This window comes from Lynx rufus, unplaced genomic scaffold (assembly GCF_022079265.1).
Source record: "Lynx rufus isolate CCGP_SWC_20201006 ecotype Redwood Valley unplaced genomic scaffold, mLynRuf1.p SCAF_7, whole genome shotgun sequence".
NCBI classification, from domain to species: domain Eukaryota; kingdom Metazoa; phylum Chordata; class Mammalia; order Carnivora; family Felidae; genus Lynx; species Lynx rufus.
This window is the reverse complement of record NW_025814889.1, coordinates 116,517,377-116,537,900: the sequence shown is the minus strand read 5'-3', so window position 1 is coordinate 116,537,900 and position 20,524 is coordinate 116,517,377. Positions and strand designations below refer to the sequence as shown.

The window sequence follows — 20,524 nt, the reverse complement described above, 5'->3', positions numbered from 1 at the left end:
ATTAAAATTTTTAAAATTAAAATATATAAAAATAACATAAAGAAAGGAGAATCTCTCAAGTAAGGAAGGATTTTTTAAACTGACTTTTACGTGTGAGAGATTGGATGAGAGCCATCTCACATTTATCTTAGTGTGGGGAGGGGGAGGGGTACACCTGAACATAATGGCAACAAAGAGTTAACATTTAATAATTTACTGAGAAGTACGTAGGAGGGAAAGAGATAGAGATAAGAGGTGCAAAAAATAGCTTTTCCAGTCATGAACAAAGGAAAAGAGAATGAATTTCAACAAAAACCAAAGAATTCAGCCACCAAAATAGGGTTATTGTGGACAGATATGAAAGAGTAAAGAGTCCCTTGAGGACAACTTTGTCCCTATAGTGTAGTTACAAAGAAATGGTTTAGATACACTACAAATAATGCAAAGAGGTAGAAATATTTGTCCTTCAGATAAAAACTTCTTATTTTCAGGTACTCTTTCCTCTGGGCATGGAAGGATTCAAAAAAGGATGAATGGCTCAAAGTTCTACAATTAATTTATAATGAAAAAATCTGAAAGCTACAAAAGAGCAACATCAGAACTTTATAACACCTGCCTAAGGCCAATAGAGGCTACATACTCTCAAAAGATCTTACAGATAACAATTACAGAGTAAAATGATGATATTGGCATTTCAGTATTTATTTTGCAGAGTACCCATGTTAGACATGCTGTTCATCATTTTTGAAACTTTGTCCTGCTGTTGTTCTGCCTGAGAGGTCCAAGTCTGAGGTTATGCTTTCCACTCCTTTCCACTGGAGCCTCTTGGGGTTGTTAGGTTCCAAGATAACGGAATTAACTTTGAAGGTATATTTGGAGTCTAGTACTGATAAAAAGAAGGTCAGATTCTGGGGCAAGGACTGGGACCTGGACCTGGGAATCTCACTCTTTCTTTTCTGTCTTAATTCTCTACTACATCATCTTTCAGTGTAGCCTTGGTCCTCCCAAAGTAGCAGCACTCAAAGATGACCTCTGGGTCAATATTATAAGAAAAGATAGTAGAGTTACTAATACTCCAGGAAATTGATATTAAATCAAGGCACTTAAAAAAGAGTGTTAAGTAGGGAAAGGATATAGTTGGGAGTACTTTCCAAAACTCTGCTTGACTTAAAATTTAAAATTTTAATTTTTTTTTCAACGTTTATTTATTTTTGGGACAGAGAGAGACAGAGCATGAACGGGGGAGGGGCAGAGAGAGAGGGAGACACAGAATCAGAAACAGGCTCCAGGCTCTGAGCCATCAGCCCAGAGCCCGAGGCGGGGCTCGAACTCACGGACTGCGAGATCGTGACCTGGCTGAAGTCGGACGCTTAACCGACTGCGCCACCCAGGCACCCCTAAAATTTTAATTTTAATGTAGCATATGACATTCTGAGTCTTTTTTTTTAAATTTTTTTTAATGTTTATTTCTGAGACCGAGAGAGACAGAGCATGAGTGGGGGAGGGGCAGAGAGAAAGGGAGACACAGAATCAGAAGCAGGCTCCAGGCTCTGAGCTGTCAGCACAGAGCCTGACGCGGGGCTCGAACTCACAAACCGTGAGATCATGACCTAAGCCGAAGTCAGTTGCTCAACCGACTGAGCCACCCAGGCGCCCCCTGAGTAAGTCTTAAGACATAAATGCGTTTGACTTCTGACTCTAAAAATCATTAAAACAACAGTGTTAAAACAAATACACCAAAAATATCCAGTCAAATTTTCTTAGGGTAGGAGAGGTTTAAGAGACAGGAAAGCTAAATGTAAGATTTCTCAAATTATCTTGCAGCTAGGATTCTAGATATAAGTGGGCTTTTCTTTCTCTCTTCCTCCTTCCTTCTTTCCTTTGTTCCAATATGTGTTACCAGCTTTCTGGTAATGCAGAGGCAGTTGCGGTAGAGACAGTGGATAGATTCTGAGTTCCAGTACCACTGTACCAGCTTTGTGGGTTATCGAGAGGCAGATGTGATGGTTTCCTGACTCTTACGTTGTTGCTTATGATCGTGATCATGTGTTCTCAGCTTCATGAGCATAACAACCTTGATAGATACTGGGTTCCTCATTTTCTATCACCCACCCAGGTTGATGTCCAACCCCCACCCACCCCACCCCTGTCTTTAGCAAGAATTCTTCTATTAGATCAGTTTAGCCAAAACCACTCTTCTTCTTTTTTTTTTTTTTTTTAATGTTTATGTATTTTTGAGAGAGAGAGAGAGAGACAGAATGTGAGTGGCAGGGGAGGGGGGAGACAGAATTCGAAGCAGGCTCCAGGCTCCAAGCTGTCAGAGCTGTCAGCACACAGCCCGATGAGGGGCTCGCACCCACAAGCAGCGAGATCATGATCTGAGTTGAAGTCGGACGCTTCACTGACTGAGCCACCCAGGCTCCCCAAAACCCCTCTTACCCCAGTGTTTCCTCTTAGTAATTAAATTCCCTCTTGCCCAGGCTATATTTGCAACTAAGTCTGGTTCTCACTGAGGTCTCTTTTCACCTATTGTGATAGCTAGGGTTAAAATCTGTTTTTACTGCTTTAAATATTGTCTAGCTCTGGTTTTTCACAGTATATCCCATGAACAAATGAGGTATACATGTTAATAAACTTGTTTGTTTTTCTCTGTTAATGTATCTTTTAATACAGGGTTCTCAGCCAAGAAGTAGAAGGGTAGAGGGAAAATAATTTTTCTCCCCTATATTCCCTGTTTGTAAAATCAGTTCTAGAACACAGAGATGAGAAACTGCCTCATTTAGAAGGTGAGAGTAAAAATGTTCACAAATTGGAAGATTTAGTATTGTAAAGATGTCAAGTCTCTCCAAATCAATTGAATCTGTTGAATGAATCAATAGATTCAAAGCAATCCCAATCAGAATCTCAGCCTTTTTTTTTTTCTTAACTGAAATTGACCAGCTGATTCTAAAATTTACTTGGAAATGCAAAGGACCAAAAATAGCCAAAGCAACCTTGAAGGAAAATAAAGCTGAAAGGTTTATCCGATCAGACATTTTTTATAAAGTTATAGTGGTTAAAATAATGTTATTGGCATAAGAATGGTCAAATTGGCCAATGGAAAACAGAGCATCCAGAAATAGAGCCACACATACAAGGTTTCCTAATTTATTACAAAGGCAACATGGTAGTTCAGTGGAAGAATGGTCAGTTGAGTAAATGCCAGGTTAACCAGACATCTATTTGAAAAACAAATTATGTTGACCTTTACTTGATACCATACAAAAATCAGTTCCACGTGGATGACAGATCTAAATGCAAAAGGTAAAATAAAGCTTTGAGAGAAAATACATTTGTAACCTTAAAGTAGGCAAATATTTCTTTAAAAGTACTAACTACAAAAGAAGGTTTAATTGGATTATAAGAAAGTTAAGAGCTTCTGTTCACTGAAAGGCACAATTAAGAGAGTGCTACAAATATCCTGAGATAAGATATCTGAGGTACATATATCCAACAAAGGACTTGTATCAGGTATATGTAAAGAACTCCTTTAAATCAGTAAAAGAGATAACCCAATTGAAAAATATGCAAAAAAACTTGAATTGGCTTTTCAAAAGTAGATAAACAATGGGTGGGGTCATAAACATATAAAAAGACTCTCAACTTCCTTATTAGGAAAATGCAAATTAACAGCACAGACCCTGCCTGGGATTCTCCCCCTCCAACTCTCTGCCCCTCCCCAGCTCTTAGGTACAGGTGCATAAGTGTACATATCCACTCTGTCTCTCTTTCTCAGAATAAATAAATATACTTAAGAAAAAAACCAGACTGATATTAGCAAGTGTTGGTGAGGATGTAGAGCAACTAGACCTCTTATAGACTGCTGGTAGGAGTATAAACTGGTATAACTGGGTTGGAATATTTGGCAGTACCTACAAAAGGTAAACATATACATTTCCTATGACTCAGTAATTTCATTTCTAAATATATATACAACAGAAATATGTTCAACAAGGGCTGCCTGGGTGGTTCAGTTGGTTGAGCATCCAACTCTTGATCTTGGCTCAGGTCATGATCTCATGGTTCCGGAGTTCGAGACTTGCAATGGGCTGACAGTGTGGAGCCTGCTTGGAATTCTCTCCTTTCTCTCTGCCCCAACTTAAAATAAGAATAGTAATAATAATAAAGAAATATGTTCAACAAAACATACATACTAAGCAGCACTATTCATAATAGTCCCGAATTGGATGCTACTCAAAGACCATGAACAGTAAGATGGATTAAAAAGCTGTCATACATCCACATGGAATACTATGGAGAAATAACAAATGCTCGCATGACAATATGGATAAATCTAACAAAACCAGAAAGAAAAAAAGTTAGCCAAAAAAGGGATATACAAATAGAATTGCACAGTGTATAAACTATAAAAATAGACAAAATTAAGTTCGTCATTCCAAGTCTGAATAATGGTTATATCTGAAGTGGGCAGAACTGACAAAAGAAATAAGAGGTAGCTTCTGGTGTGATGGTGATGTTCAGTTTCTTGATCTGGCTGCTGCTGCTTACATTGGTGTATTCAAAATGTTAAAATTCATCAATCTGCACACACTTATGATTTGTACACTTTCCTCATTACTATTATGCTACAGAAAAGATTAATGTACATGACAAAAGGCAAGTCAATTCAATAGCAAACTGGAAGAAATTTTCTACAATTTCTTACAAGGTCTAAGTAACATATGAAGAACTCATGCAAGTCAATTTTTAAGAAGCTAGCATCCAATAGGAAAATGGACAAAAAAATACAAAAAGAAACAGGCAAGTAAAGAAATAAAAATGGTTCCAATAAATGCATTGAATATACACTAGAACAATGGAATGCTATTTTTCCTATCAAATTATCAAAGATTAAAAGAAACTAAGAAGGCTGTTGCTGAGGATTTGGTGAAATCAATGCTCTTATTCCTAATGGAAACATAAATTAGTATAACCTTTCTATATAAGTCTTAAAAAATTGTCATATCCTTTGACCCATTAGTTTCACCTCTAGAAATTATTCTAAGGAAAAATCAGAGTTTCAGTTAAAGATGGAATCATATCAGTGTTGATACAATGGTTATTTTGAAACAATTATCCAATAATGGGAAAATGGTTATATTATGATAAACATGCATGCAGGGATATTATGTTATTAACAATATTTTCAAAGAGTAATGAATAGTTAGACTCATGATAAATTTAAGTGAAAAATACATTCAGAATTCTGCGTATGATACATTTTGCTTTAAAAAATATCACACATTAAACATACATTTGCATAAAAAAGTCTGTAAGAACACAATACTATAACGTTAATAGGGGCCATCTTTGGCTGGTAGGTTAACAGATAATTTTAATTTTGTGGCTTATTTTCTATAATGAAATGTTCTTTGGGCATTCATTATTATTATATTCAGAAATCTAAGAAAATAGGGTAAAAAAAAATAACATCCGCCCAGTTTTCTTTACCCTAGAAATCTGAGTAACCTACATTTTTGTCTCTCCTTCAGCTCCCACATTCAATCTGTAACTGCTTCCTTGATTTTACCTTAGAATTATCTGTCCAAGCCATTATTCCATCATTTTTTCTCATTTCCAAAATTCAAACACTTGTCTTCCCTAATGAGCTCCTCCAATTGACTCCTCATTTTGATAAAATGGCCCTATCTTTCACTACTGCTACATTCTAGCCACATGAAGCCACTTTATATAGCGACCCTCCCACTCATGCCCCTAAAAAAATCCACACCAGGTACTTTCACACCTCCTAACCTTGGCATATTCAGTTCTTTCCCGGTAATGCATTTTCTCCTTTCGATCTGTCTAATCCGATTCATAGCTCAAGATTTATCTCCGGTATCATTTCCTGGGTGTAGCTTCTCTGAGGCCACAAGAATAGACTCCTGTTTCCAAATCAATCCTCCAACGACAGTTTATACATATTTCAACATTTATCATTCTGCACTTAGTGCCTCGCTTTCTCGCTGTATGGAATAGGCCATTTCTTTTTAAAAATTTCTTACAATCTATTTGGATGAGTGAACATAAAGCATACATATTTGCAATATATCTATAACGGGTGTGAATTTTCTCCTGCATCTGATAGATAAGTGGCAACAAAATACTCGCCATAGTGTGTGAGTGTGTGTGTGTGTGTGTGTGTGTGTGTGCGCGCGCGCGCGCGCGTGTGTGTTTCATTCAAGATGGCAGAGAACGTCTTAAAATAGTCCCACACAAAAGCACTCACACCCAGAGCCTCGAGTCAGAAGAACGGGCTACACCTAGCGCAACAGCAAAGGACAAAAGAATTAGACCTAGATGTTGATATGCCTCGGTCCTCAATACTCGCAGTAGGTCCCACACACAGATTTTAAAACGTGTTAGAAAACGGGCACCTGCTGCCTTCATTACGAGGGCCACGCCTCGACCGTGAAGGATGACCTGAGGCACTTCTGGATACTGACCCAAAAGATCGAGGACGAAAAAGGGGGAGGCTAAGTTGTATTCAGGAGTATCCAAAAGGCACGATAGGACCCCGCCCCGCTCGGGCAGAGTACGCCCGCGAGCATATCCATCCCCGGGGAAGGAACAAGCAGGGGGCGCCTGTCCACCGGCCTAGCAACGGAGCCCCAGCTGGGAATTCTGGGCGGGCCTGAGGCCGAGGCTGCCGCGGCAAGGGTGCCTGGGGCTACACCTGTCAGGCTGCCACCAACACTAGGCCCAGAAATCGCCGAGATTCGAGGACACAGGCGGGCAGGAGCGTCACCCAATCCGTTGTCCCGGGATCGGCCCTTCGCCTTCCCCCCTGTCCGTCTCAAACAAAGGCAATCCACATCCACCGCCATTTTCTCCTTACCTCAAAAACCACCTCTTCGTCAAAGTCCGGTGTCATCCTTCTCCGCCATGCCACCCGCCTCAGCACGATGGGAAATGAAGGCGGGAGAACAGGCGGCACCACGGCGTCTGCTACCGACTGACCCGTCTGTCCAGAAAACTACAATTCCCAGAATGCTTCGCAGCGCACGCTCCCTCTCAGGGCCACTTATTGGAGCAAAGGATGAGCGTGTGGGTGGGAGGGGCAGGAGCGGGAGGAAGCCCGAGCCCACTGATTGGAGGAGGTTGGAGCTATTGTCCGCCTTTTACGGCTGCGAAGAGCAGGGGGCGCCTGAAGTACAGATTTTTTTTTTTTTTATCTGGAGCTGGAGTGGGGCGCGCGCCGGCGAAGCCGCGGTGAGCCCTGCTCGTGCCCGTGCCTGGCCGTCCTCCCCGAGCTCTGCTGGGAGGCGCTCGTGCTCGCCTGCCCGCCGCCTGCGGCTCGCGCCCGGGAGCGCCGCTGGGTCCCTGGAGCCGGTCGCGTCCTTTGTGCGGCGCTCTGCTTGCGCCGCGGGACCTTCGGACGGAATGCGGCCCCTGGCAGAAGCTTTTCTCTTTTTGAAGAGAACTCTTGAAACAATGGACTGTAAGAGGAGCATGGATTGAGGGGGGCTAACGGGGAAGCGAGCTGCACAGGGAATCATGACTTCTGCCGCGGGTAAGTGACGGCGCTCGCGCTGCCGCTGGAAAGTTTCTAGCGAGCGCTGCTAGTCTTGGGCTCTGGAGCAACTTTCTCCTCACGGGTGGATTAACGGTGTTCCCCTTGCCTTTCCCGAGGGCTGTGGCAAATACGGAGCAGACGGCGTGTGCTGCCGAATATTTTCGACCCTTCCTAACCAGAGGGGCTGGTTAGAAATCGTGTCTCTCTTGGGATCTCCCTTGAAACGGAGACCCGCATTGGGAGCTCTGCGCCAGGTGAATCACTAAATGTGAAGAGGGAAACATCTGCTCGAGTGTCCCAAAGTTTGGGCGACTTTGGCTTTGCGTGTGAAAATAGTTTAGATTCCCATGTTAAGAAATCAGTTATTCTAGGAAAGGGCAGTGTTCCCGGAGTGTTGAACTCAGCCACCGCTCTGAGACGCTTTGAACCCAGTACCAACTGGAAACCCTGACCCTTATTAGATGCGGAGGTTTAGACATTGTGACTCCTCTCCAGGTGGTTTTTCCTGTTACCTGAGAAGCAGAGGAGTAGAATTGTCGATAGCAATGTTTTCCTCACCTCGCCCAGTTTTTATGGGTTTTTTCTTTTTCTACCTGGTTAGTCGAAGCCTTATTTTCTGTCTGCCTCCCATAGTCCTTTCTCTTCATCCAGATGACAAAGCCTGTAATTTACCTTTGTGTGAATTTTGAGCATTTCTTGGCGTTGTGTTTCTAAACAGTCTTAAGGGACAGTTCTTATTTTCCAACATGATTAGTAAAGTAATTGCTAATTACTGTTAAAAGCGCTTTTTAAAAAAAGCACTTTATAAGACTATAGGTTAATTTTTAAACCAGAACTTAATGCATTAAGTATTGCGGATTTTTCTTTATGCTTTTGCCCATGTTTAAAGAAATACGCTTCATTAAGAATTTTGTAGTACAATAGTGTTAGGCTTCCCCTCAAAGCTGCTTCTAAAATCAGCACTTAAGTATGATCAATTTTTCTTTGCTTTTCATGGCATTTGTTTTAAATTTCTGCAACTTGAAGCTGTCAAACAGCACTCTCAATATTCTGATTTGTATTATTTTTAAATCATAGATATATTGGAGTGTTGCATTGCTAGGTGTAATCAGATTACAGCTAACCAGGTAAAAAGTTAGCCAATAGGATAAGAAAGCAAGGAGTGAAGTATTCCTGAACATATTGCAGATCTTTCCTATTTAATGTTACATGTATGTATAAGAGATATGTTATCATACACTGTGAAAGTTGTTTATAAACTCTTTTCGTTACCAAGGGGAGACTTTCTACGTACTTGAGGTGAACTATTTTCATCTTAAATTTCTGTACCTCACCTTTTAATTTTTATTACTGACCCAGTCCACTTAAATTTAAAATGTTTAGAAATTTAAAAGTCTTGCCAGCCATTTTAGCTCTCACCTCCTTTGGAGTTTCAAACACATTTAAAATATTCATACCTTAAATGTATTGTTTTCAATTCTAGTCCTAACAGTTTATAATGAACAGGTCCAGAAGCATTTAAGTATGTAAATCTGATTCAGGGCTCAGTCTGGAAGTTTGATTCTTTCATTTGAATTACCCTAGAATAATGCAAGCTACTTTTATATTTTATCAACTTTACAATTAATCCACAGACATTTTTGTGGTGCTTAAAAGAACACTTCCTGTGTTTAGCTGAGTTACTTGGTTTTTACCATGGCTTGCTGAGAACATTATCTTTTTGTCTGTTAAGATTTTTTATTCTTTATCATGTCTAAATGGAGAATATGGAAGAGAACTGGGGTTTTGTTTCCATTCTTATAAAATTATGTGTTTATCATTTTGGTAAGCTCTTTATGATGCTTTTTGGTACAATAATCAAATTAATTAAAACATTAAGAGTGTTATTTGCAGTTGGGGGAGGGGGTGTTTGTTTACATTAAATCTAATCTGATGTATTTGGGATGGTTTGGCTTCATTTTTTAAAAATAAGATAAATGTAGAACATCTGAGTTATATGTATCCTGAAGAAGAGCTTTCTTCGTTTTTCTGCATCTGTGAAAGAGTAGGCCCGTAATAGAGATTTTAGAATTATTCTAGTCAGTATATGAAAAGGGAGAGATGATTATCAGTGTATATTTTGTATCTTTTAAAACATATACAGCCTCATTAATGTGCTTTGCCTTTGGGCTGGCCAATAGCTAAGAAGGTGTGCACATGTGAACCACAGCCATCTGTGTCTAGCAGATGACGCATATGTTTGTAATAGTAAAATGGTACTAGTGCTTTACTTTCTTACCTTATTTTTCCCTGAAGCCAAACAGCTGTGTAAATAAAAGATTTGCTGCTTTGCTCTACACTTTTGGGTCTAAATGTTGTTACAGTATTAAGATCCAAAGGTGCTGGGTTCATTTCCAAACATCATGCACTTATTTCAAGAGTGACATAGGAGCAGGCCATAATGACTTGTTATTTTTTGAGTTGTGTTTCTTTTGAGATAGAGCCACTAAATAATAATAATAATAATAATAATAATAATAATAATATAAATTAAATAAGTGTAGTTTAATAAATAATTTAATTTAATAAATTTAATAAATTAAAAGGATTTTGGATATTGCTATACCAGTGACTTAAATATTTGCTCTTACTAATGATTAATAACTCATTTAATAATCCTACTGAAGTTGATTCCTGCTAACTTTTCAGAATATTATTCTACATTTAAATGGATATTGATTTTTTTTTTTTTAAAGAAATTGTCTGTTACTGAGACCTATTGAAGGGTATGTATGTGGCAGCTTTGACTATTCCCAGGCTCTATTTTCAGGACTGGGGATAGAGCGTTATGTCAAAATGCCTCCTCTCTTGGAGCTTGCCTTCTAATGGTGAAGACTGACAAAGTCCTACTGAAGAAATATCATATAAAGATAAGGGACTAGAGAATATAAGGATTCTCCTGAAGCAAGGATCACAGAAGTTATAATCTCAGAATCATATAGGCTTTAGAAATCTGTTCAAATCCCTCATTTACAAGTAAGGAAACTGAGGCAACCAGATCTTCACAAAGGCACAGAATTAGGTTAGCCAGCTGAGTTATGTTAATCTGCTTCCTCCAATACATAGTTAACAGTGGTAAGCTAATGTTCACAGTCATCTATTTAATTCAGTGAGTGAGCATTGAAAGTGTTAGGTACATATGCTATGCTGTGTTTGTCGGGAATCAACCACCACTCATACGTATTTGCTTGAATTTCTACAAAACTAACGGAGAACAGGTATTTATGGCCCTTGGATGCTGATATGTGTATAATATGCTGATATGCTGATAATGTGTATAAAGCACATTTAAAGAAAATAGTGAAATTGTTACCAAAGAGTAAAAAACAATTTAACTAAAAAGCAAAAATTGATTGGTTACATGGCCCTGAAGCTTTTGACAGGCTATAAGATTCAGAAAGTAAAAGATTAGTTCGATGAGACTGGATTTTTGTTTTTTGGGTTTGTTTGGTTTTTTTAGTTGTGGTAAAATACACATAAATTTTCCATCTTTACCATTTCTAAGTGTATAGTTCAGTAGTGTTAAATACCTTCATGTTGCCGTGCAGCCAATCTCCAGAACTCTTTCCATCTTGCAAAACTGACTTTTTTTTTTTTAATTCCTTCAAAAATCCCAAAGATAAGATGTTTTAAGAATGGTTACAAAAATGAAATCAACATGACAGTTTGTCAGTTTTCATTATCTTGGGTAAGGTGGGAGGTTGGGAAGAGGCCTAGGGCAATCGTACTTTCCCTTAAGACTTAATAGGTCAAGAGTTTAATTTAATAGACTATTATAACAAGGTTTATCATTAGGTTTTGAATGGTTTTACAATTTTTCTACTTAAAAGTAATAGCATGTGTATTAAATAGCTAAGTGAAATTGTGTAGCTTTGGGAATTTGTATTAAATTATTTTGGAAGTATTTTTTTATTATCTTCTTTATTATGACATTATACCAGGAATTGAGTGAGAGGGCATATGTCATTGTGTGACCTTGGTTTGGGAAAATGATTGGTAAAAGGAAGTAGAGCACCCTATTCTCTCCCTCTCTCTCTACCCACCCCCCACACTTTCATGTCATATCTTCCCAAGTGTTGTGACTAATTTCCTTTGTTGAAAAGAAAATCATCACTAAATGAAGTATCAAAGCCTCTGTGTATTCAAGTACTTAATGTCCAACAGATATTTGGAAAGATTTATGGTTTTTGTTTAGTAAATTAAGTTTTTGTTAAGCATTAGATCCTGTTGGAGGAACAAACATGCAGTGTAAGAAGTATAAGATAAAATATTTTTACTTTAGGTCTCCTTGGGGAAATGTGACTAGGTGATAAGAGATAGTTTAGGTGGAAAAACCTAAAGAACTTTAAAAAAAATACAGATATTCGGGCTCTGTATATCTTTATTTTATAGGTCTTTTGAGTGAGGCTTTTATTAGGTACCTTTAGGATAGGACCAGGTCTGTATAAACCTAGCATTGTATAATAGGTGTTTATTAAGTGCTTTCTATATAATGTCAAGGGAGGATTGCTACAATTGAAATTGTGGTCATCTTTTGTGTGTGTGTGTGGTTATCTTTTAAATGTACTACAGTAGTCATTATTAATTAAGGGTACACAGTATATTCACATGTGGAACTTAAAAGAATACACGTGTCCAGGCTGTATTCCCAGAATCTCTGATTGATTAGATGTGGTGTAGAACCTATACACATGACTTTTTAAAAAATAAAGCTCTGGGAAGGATTATAATGAAAATTCCCAATGACAATTTCTGTACAGAGAAATCGAACTTTAAAATGAATCGAATAATACAGAAGAATTACTTTTGTTTTTAAGTTTGGAAAATTTTTGATTCCTGTATTCCTTTTTAAGATAGTTTTGGGGTTCTAGTGGGGTAGAATCTTGAGAAAAAGTATTTATATAACTCTGGTATATCATTGAAGTTGAAGAATACTACTGCTTACTGAGAGGCAAACTTGAAGAGTTCTATCTACATATAACTTAGGCAAATTCACTCACTTAGCACTCAGCAAATGAAGTACTTTTCTTCTATAAGGGTCCCCAAAGCAGAAGCCAATGATCTCATTTAGTGTCTACTGAAGATATGGTAATCTGTTCTAGAGTTAGAAGAAAAACTGTTTTGGACTTGATAAGAAATGTACACTCTACCCAAAGCTTTGTATATTGGAATTGAAGGACAATTTAAGGAATTTTCGAGAGTAACGTTGACTCTTTAACATAATCTGCCTAGTAAGATGTAAGTTCACCATTTTGTCAAAAAAAGTAAAAATGTTATCAAATTTAATCATTTATCATCTTTTGGGTTTTGTTTTTTGTTTTTGTCATCAAATTATTATTTTTTCCTTTCTAGAGATTAAGAAGCCACCAGTGGCCCCCAAGCCAAAGCTTGTGGTAGCAAATAATAAGCCTGCTCCACCTCCTGTTGCGCCTAAACCTGATATTGTGATTTCTAGTGTTCCACAGTCAACAAAGAAAACCAAACCAGCAATAGCCCCGAAACCAAAGGTTCTGAAAGGCTCACCTGTTAGAGACATCGGGCAGTCACCATCAAGGAGAATCATTGTGAACCTGCAAGAGCATAAACAGGAATTACCTAAAAATGCTGACAACTCTAATTGTAAAAATGTAGGGCATCAGAGCAGCGATTATATTTTACCAATGTGCTCCTGTAATTCTCAGTGTATCCATAAACTTGGGAATAGAGAACATGTGTGTGTAAAGCAGCTTATCTTAGAGCCCCTGGAAATGCATGAAAATTTAGAAAATAGTAAAATTGATGAGTCCTCTTCAGCTATAAAAACAAGGAGTAAATGTGATTCTAACTTTGAAAAAGTCAAGAGCCAGAATGCAGTAGTTTTAAAGGCAAACATCCTAGAAGAGAAGCTTAAAGATGTTTTAACACAACGAGCATCACCTTTTATTTCCCTACAGAAGCACAGCTCCACAGACAGCCCAGAAATGACTGATGGCTATAATTCCAACAGACAATTCAGAATTGAGTTTGCAGACCTGTCACCTTCCCTGTCCAGCCTTGAAAAAGTTCCTGATCATCACCACTGCCACTTACAGATTCCTAGTGATGAAACTTATCAGCATAGCAGTGAAAAAAGCAATAGTTGCTTTCATTCATCTGAACAAGAAACTCTGGAAAATGATAAAAGAAGTACTTTTCCATCTTCAGATGGAGTTAGTAAGAAATCAGAAGTCAAAGATCTTGGTCCCTTAGAAATTCACTTAGTACCATATACCCCCAAATTTCCAACTCCCAAGCCCAGAAAGACACGGGCTGCTCGTCTGTTACGCCAAAAGTATATAGATGTTCCTAGTGAAAGTACTGAAGAACCAGAGAATTTAGACAGTAACCCTTCTTGTCCTTTAGAAGCTGGTTTGAAAAACAGTAAAATTGGTGTTCTTCATCAGAATGTTTTGTGTAACCAGGAACAGGTGGACAAAGTGAAGCCAGGAAATAAAAGTGAATTGAATGTGGACTGCAACAGTGACAGACAAAATTTACTCAATCCACAGAAAGTTATGTGTCATGAAACATCTTCCTTTGAAAAAATAGAAACAGATTGTAATTTGAGTTCTGACACCAAGACAGTAGATGGTTCCAGTATGTCACTTGCTATGGACAAAGGGACCAGTTTTATAAGATGCAGTACTTTATCTATGAGCCTGCCTAAGCAACTCAAATTAACTTGCAATGAACATTTGCCTACTGCCTGTAACCTGGAAGCGTCTGCCCCTCAAATGCAAAAAGAGTCTATAATAAAAGGTGAAAGTTCCTCAAGAATTGTCCCCAAAAAACCTCAGAGACACAGCTTGCCTGCTGCAGGAGTACTTAAAAAAGCTGCCTCAGAGGAGCTGGTAGAGAAAATTTCTTATCCCTCAAATGAAGAAAACAATTCAGAGAAGGGTCTAGAAAGAAATCACCTTCGACATTTGTGTGCCCAAAACCATGGTATGTTGTCCTCCTTTGATATGACTAAACAGACTTCAGAAAAGCCAGTGTGGAAATTACCTCATCCTATTTTACCCTTTTCGGGGAACCCAGAATCCTTAAAATCTGTCACCATATCATCAAATAGTGAGCCTTCAACTGCCACGACTAAGCCTAGAGCGAAATCATTATCTGCTATGGATGTGGAGAGGTGCACTAAGCCTTGCAAAGACTCTCAAAAGAAGAACTCTTTAAAGAAGTTGCTGAACATGAAACTGTCCATCTGTTTCATGAAGAGTGACTTCCAGAAATTTTGGTTCAAGAATAGCCAAGTTGGAGATACAACCACAGGCAGCCTCTCAGGTGGGGAGCGGAAAGGGATTGAAAGTGATTGGCATGGCACATTGGTAGAGGAAAAGAAAAGTAAGCCCATCAAAGCATACTCTGCAGATAATTACAGCCTAGAATCCCAGAAGAAGAGGAAAAAGTCTCGGGGCCAGACCAGTGCAGCTAATGGACCAAGATCTGAGTCTTTGGATGACCAAATGCTCTCCAGGGAGTCATCATCTCAGACACCTTGCAAATCTATTACAAGTGGCTATGCACCAGAGTATGAAAATATACGCCATTATGAGGAAATACCAGAGTATGAGAACTTGCCGTTTATTATGGCCGTAGGGAAAACTCCCGAGTTAGAATGGCAAAATTCCAGAAGCATGGAGGACACCGATGCAAATGTGTATGAGGTAGAAGAGCCATATGAAGCTTCAGATGGCCAGCTGCAACTTGAACCCAGACATCGGCATTCCAGGTAACACTTAGGTGCCAGACAGGCACTGCGCTTTAACTGAAATTAACCTGCAGCAACCCTGTGAGATGGGGAAAATCACTTGGTGAGAGAGTGGCTTAGTTAAGCATATATTAAATTATTCCAAACTACAGTATTCTTTTATCATATAGCCAGAATGGATGTTTTCTTTTTTTTTTTTTAATTTTTTTTTCAACGTTTATTTATTTTTTGGGACAGAGAGAGACAGAGCATGAACGGGGGAGGGGCAGAGAGAGAGGGAGACACAGAATTGGAAACAGGCTCCAGGCTCTGAGCCATCAGCCCAGAGCCCGACGCGGGGCTCGAACTCCCGGACCGCGAGATCGTGACCTGGCTGAAGTCGGACGCTTAACCGACTGCGCCACCCAGGCGCCCCAGAATGGATGTTTTCAATGCAAGCTTGAAGTAGTTGAGTTATTTTAGTAGCTGATTCAAAGAATTTGACCCAGTGGTAGTGTGGATAGTACAAGAGAGACCTAGAAGAGTGAGTTTGCAGGGCCTCCAAAGCACTAACTTAGAAGTCATAGCAGGAAACTAGGAGAGGAAATTGGCCAGTTCAGTGAGGTTTATTTGTTAGGTGTAGGAATCTGTAGTTTGAAATCCATGTGTTTGCCTATGGTGCCCTTGTCAGTTAAAACCTCTAAATTTGCAAAATTTCCTCTCTGATATTAGTTATTTTGCTTGTTGAGGACTAATTGCTGACTTCATATGGACATAGGAAAAATGCAGGAAGTGGAAAGGTACTATCCTTTCTTTCTCAGTTTTGTGTGTGTACATGCTACCTCTGATATACCTACCTACTCCATCTATCTTATTAAAACCTTGGCCATCTTTAATGGTCCAGCTCAGCAACCACTGGCTTCATGAAGCTTTTACAGACCTAGTAGCAAGTGTTTATTTCCTATTCTGATCTCCCTTTTATGCTGTGGTATCCTTACAGCCTTTCTCTGTGTGTTTTATGGTGTAATTATTTATTGGTATGTCTGATGTTCTGTTTTTAGTTTTAAGCTCCAAGAAGACTTTGAGTCATACCTTTTTATCCTTCATGAGGTCAACCAAGGGGCTGAGGAGGAATGAGTAGGTGTTGGTTGGATGATAAAATGAATAAAAAAGAGGCCAAAAAAAAAACCAAAAAAAACCCAACCCACAACACAACCACTGCAGCTGCTTTTTTCTCTCTGTAGTCACAAAGAGGGGCCTTTGCATTGCATTTAAAGTGTTTTGTGTTTAACAAAAAGCACATAGACCCTTTTTGAAGTCTTCGTGTTCTTGTATTTAAACCTCAAGCCTTTGAATACTCAGATCTACAGTGGGACTTTTGTAGAAATGTTAACGTATATGGCACGTAGTAGGGGCTTAAAGGATTATCAGGAGAGTTGAATAAATAAAAATGTCAAGCAAAATCTTAGTGTACCAAGTAAAATTGTTCTAATTTCTTTTAGCTTACAGATGCTCTCCTAACATTTTTCTTTACTCATAAACCCTGTCCTTCCTCCTTTGACCCATGAAAGACTTAGCCTCCCTTGCCTAACTTTTCTCATAGCTGACTCCATTCTGTTTACAACTGTCTACTCTGAACGTTAGTACCTAGGCAAAAGCCTTTTCCTTGGCATAAATATTTTGACAGAGAATTGAAATTAAGTATCCCAACTTAAAAAAAAAAAAATGTGTTCTCATGCTTGCTCTTCTGTCCATGGAACAGTTTTGTTGGTATTGCCCTCCTTTTAATATTCTTTTGTATAGTGAATAGTGTGTCTGTGAGAAAGGGAAATTAATTTGGCTTCTTTATGGTATACTACTGTCCTTACCTAAGATGAAGTTTTTTTCTTGAAACTGGAGGTTTGGCCATCCCATTGGCCCTCAGGCTTAAATCTCAAGGATCTGTCATTATTGCTAACACCAGCTGTAAACTTCTGGAACTCAGCCTTTTTCTGCTGTTTCTTACGCAGGGCGCTTTGCTCTGGTGGTGGTGGGAAACGTGGTTGGAAGGGGTTAATGTACACAGCCAGCCTGTGCAGCTGGATGGCATTCTTAAGGAGGGTTCTTTCTCAAGGCCACAGGAAACTGAGGGCGGCTTTGGACAGGTTACAGGCTGTCAAGTAGGGCAGTCTGGTGAAGAGTGAGTGAGCTCTGCTTTTGAATTAGCTTTCCACAGAGATTTTTGTTTAGGCCTGGAGCAGGGAGCCAGGCTTGAGACTCTTGAAATGTGCCAGCTGAATCAAAAGCCTTCAGTCATAGGGTCAGACTAACAGCTTTTCCTGGGAGGTTGTACCTTTTGTAAACAACATTGAATAGACAGAGAAAGCAAAATCCAAGCCCTCATGAGGAGGATACCTGGACACCCTAAAATAAGGTAAATGAGAAGTGGGACATACATTTCAGGTGAGTTGAGTGGATCCAAATGGAAATCCTGTTTGGTAATCTAGCTGTTGAAAATATAGAGACCTCTGCCTTGCAGTAATTAAAGTCCAACCCAGTAAAGTTCTAAAATGATTAGAAAAAAACACATTATGAACCCTATGTAAGATCGTTCTGCTGGAAAGAGTAGACAAGTGTCTTTAACAGTTTCTCGATCCTCAGGGAAGAGATTCTGGCTCTTTCAGAGGAGATTGGCTTACAGAGACTTACTAATTTTACAGAGTCCACATATATAATCAACCAGATTCTGGATTAGTAAACAGACACTGCCAAGCTATGGTCACTTTCTTTAGAAGACAGATGTTTCATGAATCCAACAGCTTAATATTTACTAATTCATAACATGTTTGTCATTTATCAGGAAATAATTGTATACAGTCCCCAGTTACAAATAGGATTGTATTCTAAAAGTTAATTGTAATTTGGAACTCAGAGTGTATTGTCCAAAGAAACAATTTTGGAAACATTGGTAAAGGACTCAGTTTAGCACCCAAATTATATTAACCATTACTGTACTGGCTTCCACTTCCCTTGTCCTGGGTGAATTCTTCCTCTCACCTTCTCTTTGTGCTGAGGCAGGAGCATTGGCCAGGGTGGGGTTGAGCACCCCCATGTCAGAGAAGCAAATCCACTGAGTCTGAGAGGCAGTGTTTATGGAAAGGGTGAGGTGACTAAAGAATGAGGAAATCGGGGGCTGGGTTTGCTTTGAGAAAGACTGTAAGGCATTGGGAGTGATAAGGAGAAGGGAAGGGCTGGGTGATTGGGATTTAGAGTGCAGTGGATTTTCTTTCCCTCCTTTCTCCTCACTATTCCTATCCCTCCTCTCTTTCCCTCCCCATTCTCCACTGCAGGATTCTGCTAATTGGGTTTCTGACCTCAGGCAAGAGTGAGTAGAGGAAACTGGAGGAGGGGAGTTGGCTGCTGTGAGGAGTGGTGCTGGGAAGCCCTGCAGCCAAGAAGGGTGAATAGCCAAATATGAAGGTAAAGGAGGGTGAAGGGAATACCCCTGGCCGTAGAAACTGTAGGTTTTGGTGTTCCCAGATGGGTCACCGTTTGCTTACTGCCCTGGGTTCTCAAAAGCAGTTTTGTTGGGAGCCAGATTGTGAGAAACTCTGGAGTATTCTGGTGCCTTTTGGGTATAGTTAGGAGCTCTCTTGCCTGAAATATTTCAAACATGATTATCCTCAAATACATAGCAGGCAGCAGGCCTTTCTGTCTCACTGGCATGCAGGTTAATGAGTGCTTATTTATTAGTATTATTTAAGAAGTTTGATTTTCATAGGGAAGTTTGTAAATTTGGGCTGTTAATATTAAAGAGTTATAGACAAATTAGCAAAATAATAGTGTGCCAATATGGGAATTTTCCTTTTGAAATTGTAGTGGATTTCTTAACTCTCTAACCAAGAAAAACTTTCCCTGGAACCTTTCTACCTTTTTCCTCTGTTGTTTAATTCTTATTATAAGCACTTCAAAGAAAATGAATGATTATTGAGTTTTCCTGGGTAACCTAGCAAGCCCTCAGTTTATATATTCCACAATATTGACCCATGTGTAAAGCACTGTGCCTTCAAAAGTGAAAGGAGAGTGCCTACTCCCCAGAGTTTCTGTCCAGTGAGGCAGCAGACAATTGCAGGGCAGCATGGTTTTGTGATTCCAAACTTTGTCTGAGTTATACCCCAAGAAGGGTGTTAAAGATGACTTCACAGGGCACCTGGCTGGCTCAGTCGGGGAGGAGCATGCAATTCTTGATCTCAGGTTTGTGAGTTTGAGTCCCAGGTTGGGTGTAGAGATTACTTAAAAAAATAAATTAAGATAAAGATGACTTCACAAAGGTGGTAAGACTAGACCCAAGGCTTATAAAAATGGACAAGATTGAATTTGGCATTTAGGAGGTCGTTTTTTAACCTTGATAAGAACAGTGTCAGTGTTGCTCTAGAGGAAGAAGCCAGATTGCAGACTGAGGAGGATTTCAAAGAGAGGAAATGGAATCAGCCAATGTAGATGGCTGTTCTTGAAACTTTGCCCAGAAGTCCCCATCACTTGACAGGTTTGGATTTATCTTTTGGTTTTCCTCAAGCACCAAGATTCAAAATAAAATAAACTTCAAAATAATTTCTTCTTAATCAGTAGACCCTCATTTCTGATGAAGGAAAGTATTAAGTTTTTTGTTTGTTTTCTCCCCATTTTAAGCACAAAACTGGGCTTAATGAGCTCGCCAAATGACAAATCGTCTAAAATCCTGTTATGGCTTCTGTGTTGTAAATCATCAGACCTAGTCTCTCTTGGGTTGCATTTACCATCTGGTGGTAGTGTTGGATTTTAATGTAATGATTAAAGTATAAATTAATAGCCCTAATAAGCATTTGCACCTTATTGTAGCACTGATAAGATTATGCACTGTTAGAGGGTAAGGGTTAGGACTCCTATATCTCAACAGAAGGCTTTTACTGGGAGTTATTTACAGCATCATCAGCTCAGGAAATATCAAACATTTGTATGGCTCTTTAACTTTGGCTTTCTTGTGTTGGAAACATAACCTCACAATTTTGGCAAATCTGTTTGTTTACATACTTACCCTGCATTTGAAACTGCAGCTAGAAGCATTGGATTTTATTTCTTGGCAATAAAGCTTTTCTTTTTTCCTTTCAAATTAATTATTAGCAAGTAGTGAAATTGCAGTATTTTTTCCAGCGCTGTCACTTTGGTCTCATTTTTTGCCAAAACAGATAAGTGATATTTTATCAAACATTATGCTTTTCTGT

The 20,524-nt window shown here is 39.1% G+C and overlaps 2 protein-coding genes across 5 annotated transcripts in view; one reads left to right on the top strand and one right to left on the bottom strand.

Annotated features, from left to right (window-relative positions):
- Positions 1 to 6,968, bottom strand: part of VEZT (vezatin, adherens junctions transmembrane protein) — a 65,107-nt gene extending 58,139 nt beyond the window's left edge. For all 4 annotated transcript variants that reach the window (XM_047066142.1, XM_047066143.1, XM_047066144.1 and 1 more), the window contains exon 1: positions 6,857 to 6,968. In XM_047066142.1, the coding sequence (XP_046922098.1) occupies positions 6,857 to 6,892 (36 nt within the window). In that variant the 5' untranslated portion in view covers positions 6,893 to 6,968. The remainder of the gene's footprint in view (positions 1 to 6,856) is intronic.
- Positions 6,969 to 7,515: 547 nt separating this feature from the next.
- Positions 7,516 to 20,524, top strand: part of FGD6 (FYVE, RhoGEF and PH domain containing 6) — a 114,190-nt gene continuing 101,181 nt past the window's right edge. The window contains exons 1-2 of the mRNA XM_047066232.1: positions 7,516 to 7,531; positions 12,926 to 15,326. Coding sequence (XP_046922188.1) covers positions 7,516 to 7,531; positions 12,926 to 15,326 — 2,417 coding nt within the window. The remainder of the gene's footprint in view (positions 7,532 to 12,925; positions 15,327 to 20,524) is intronic.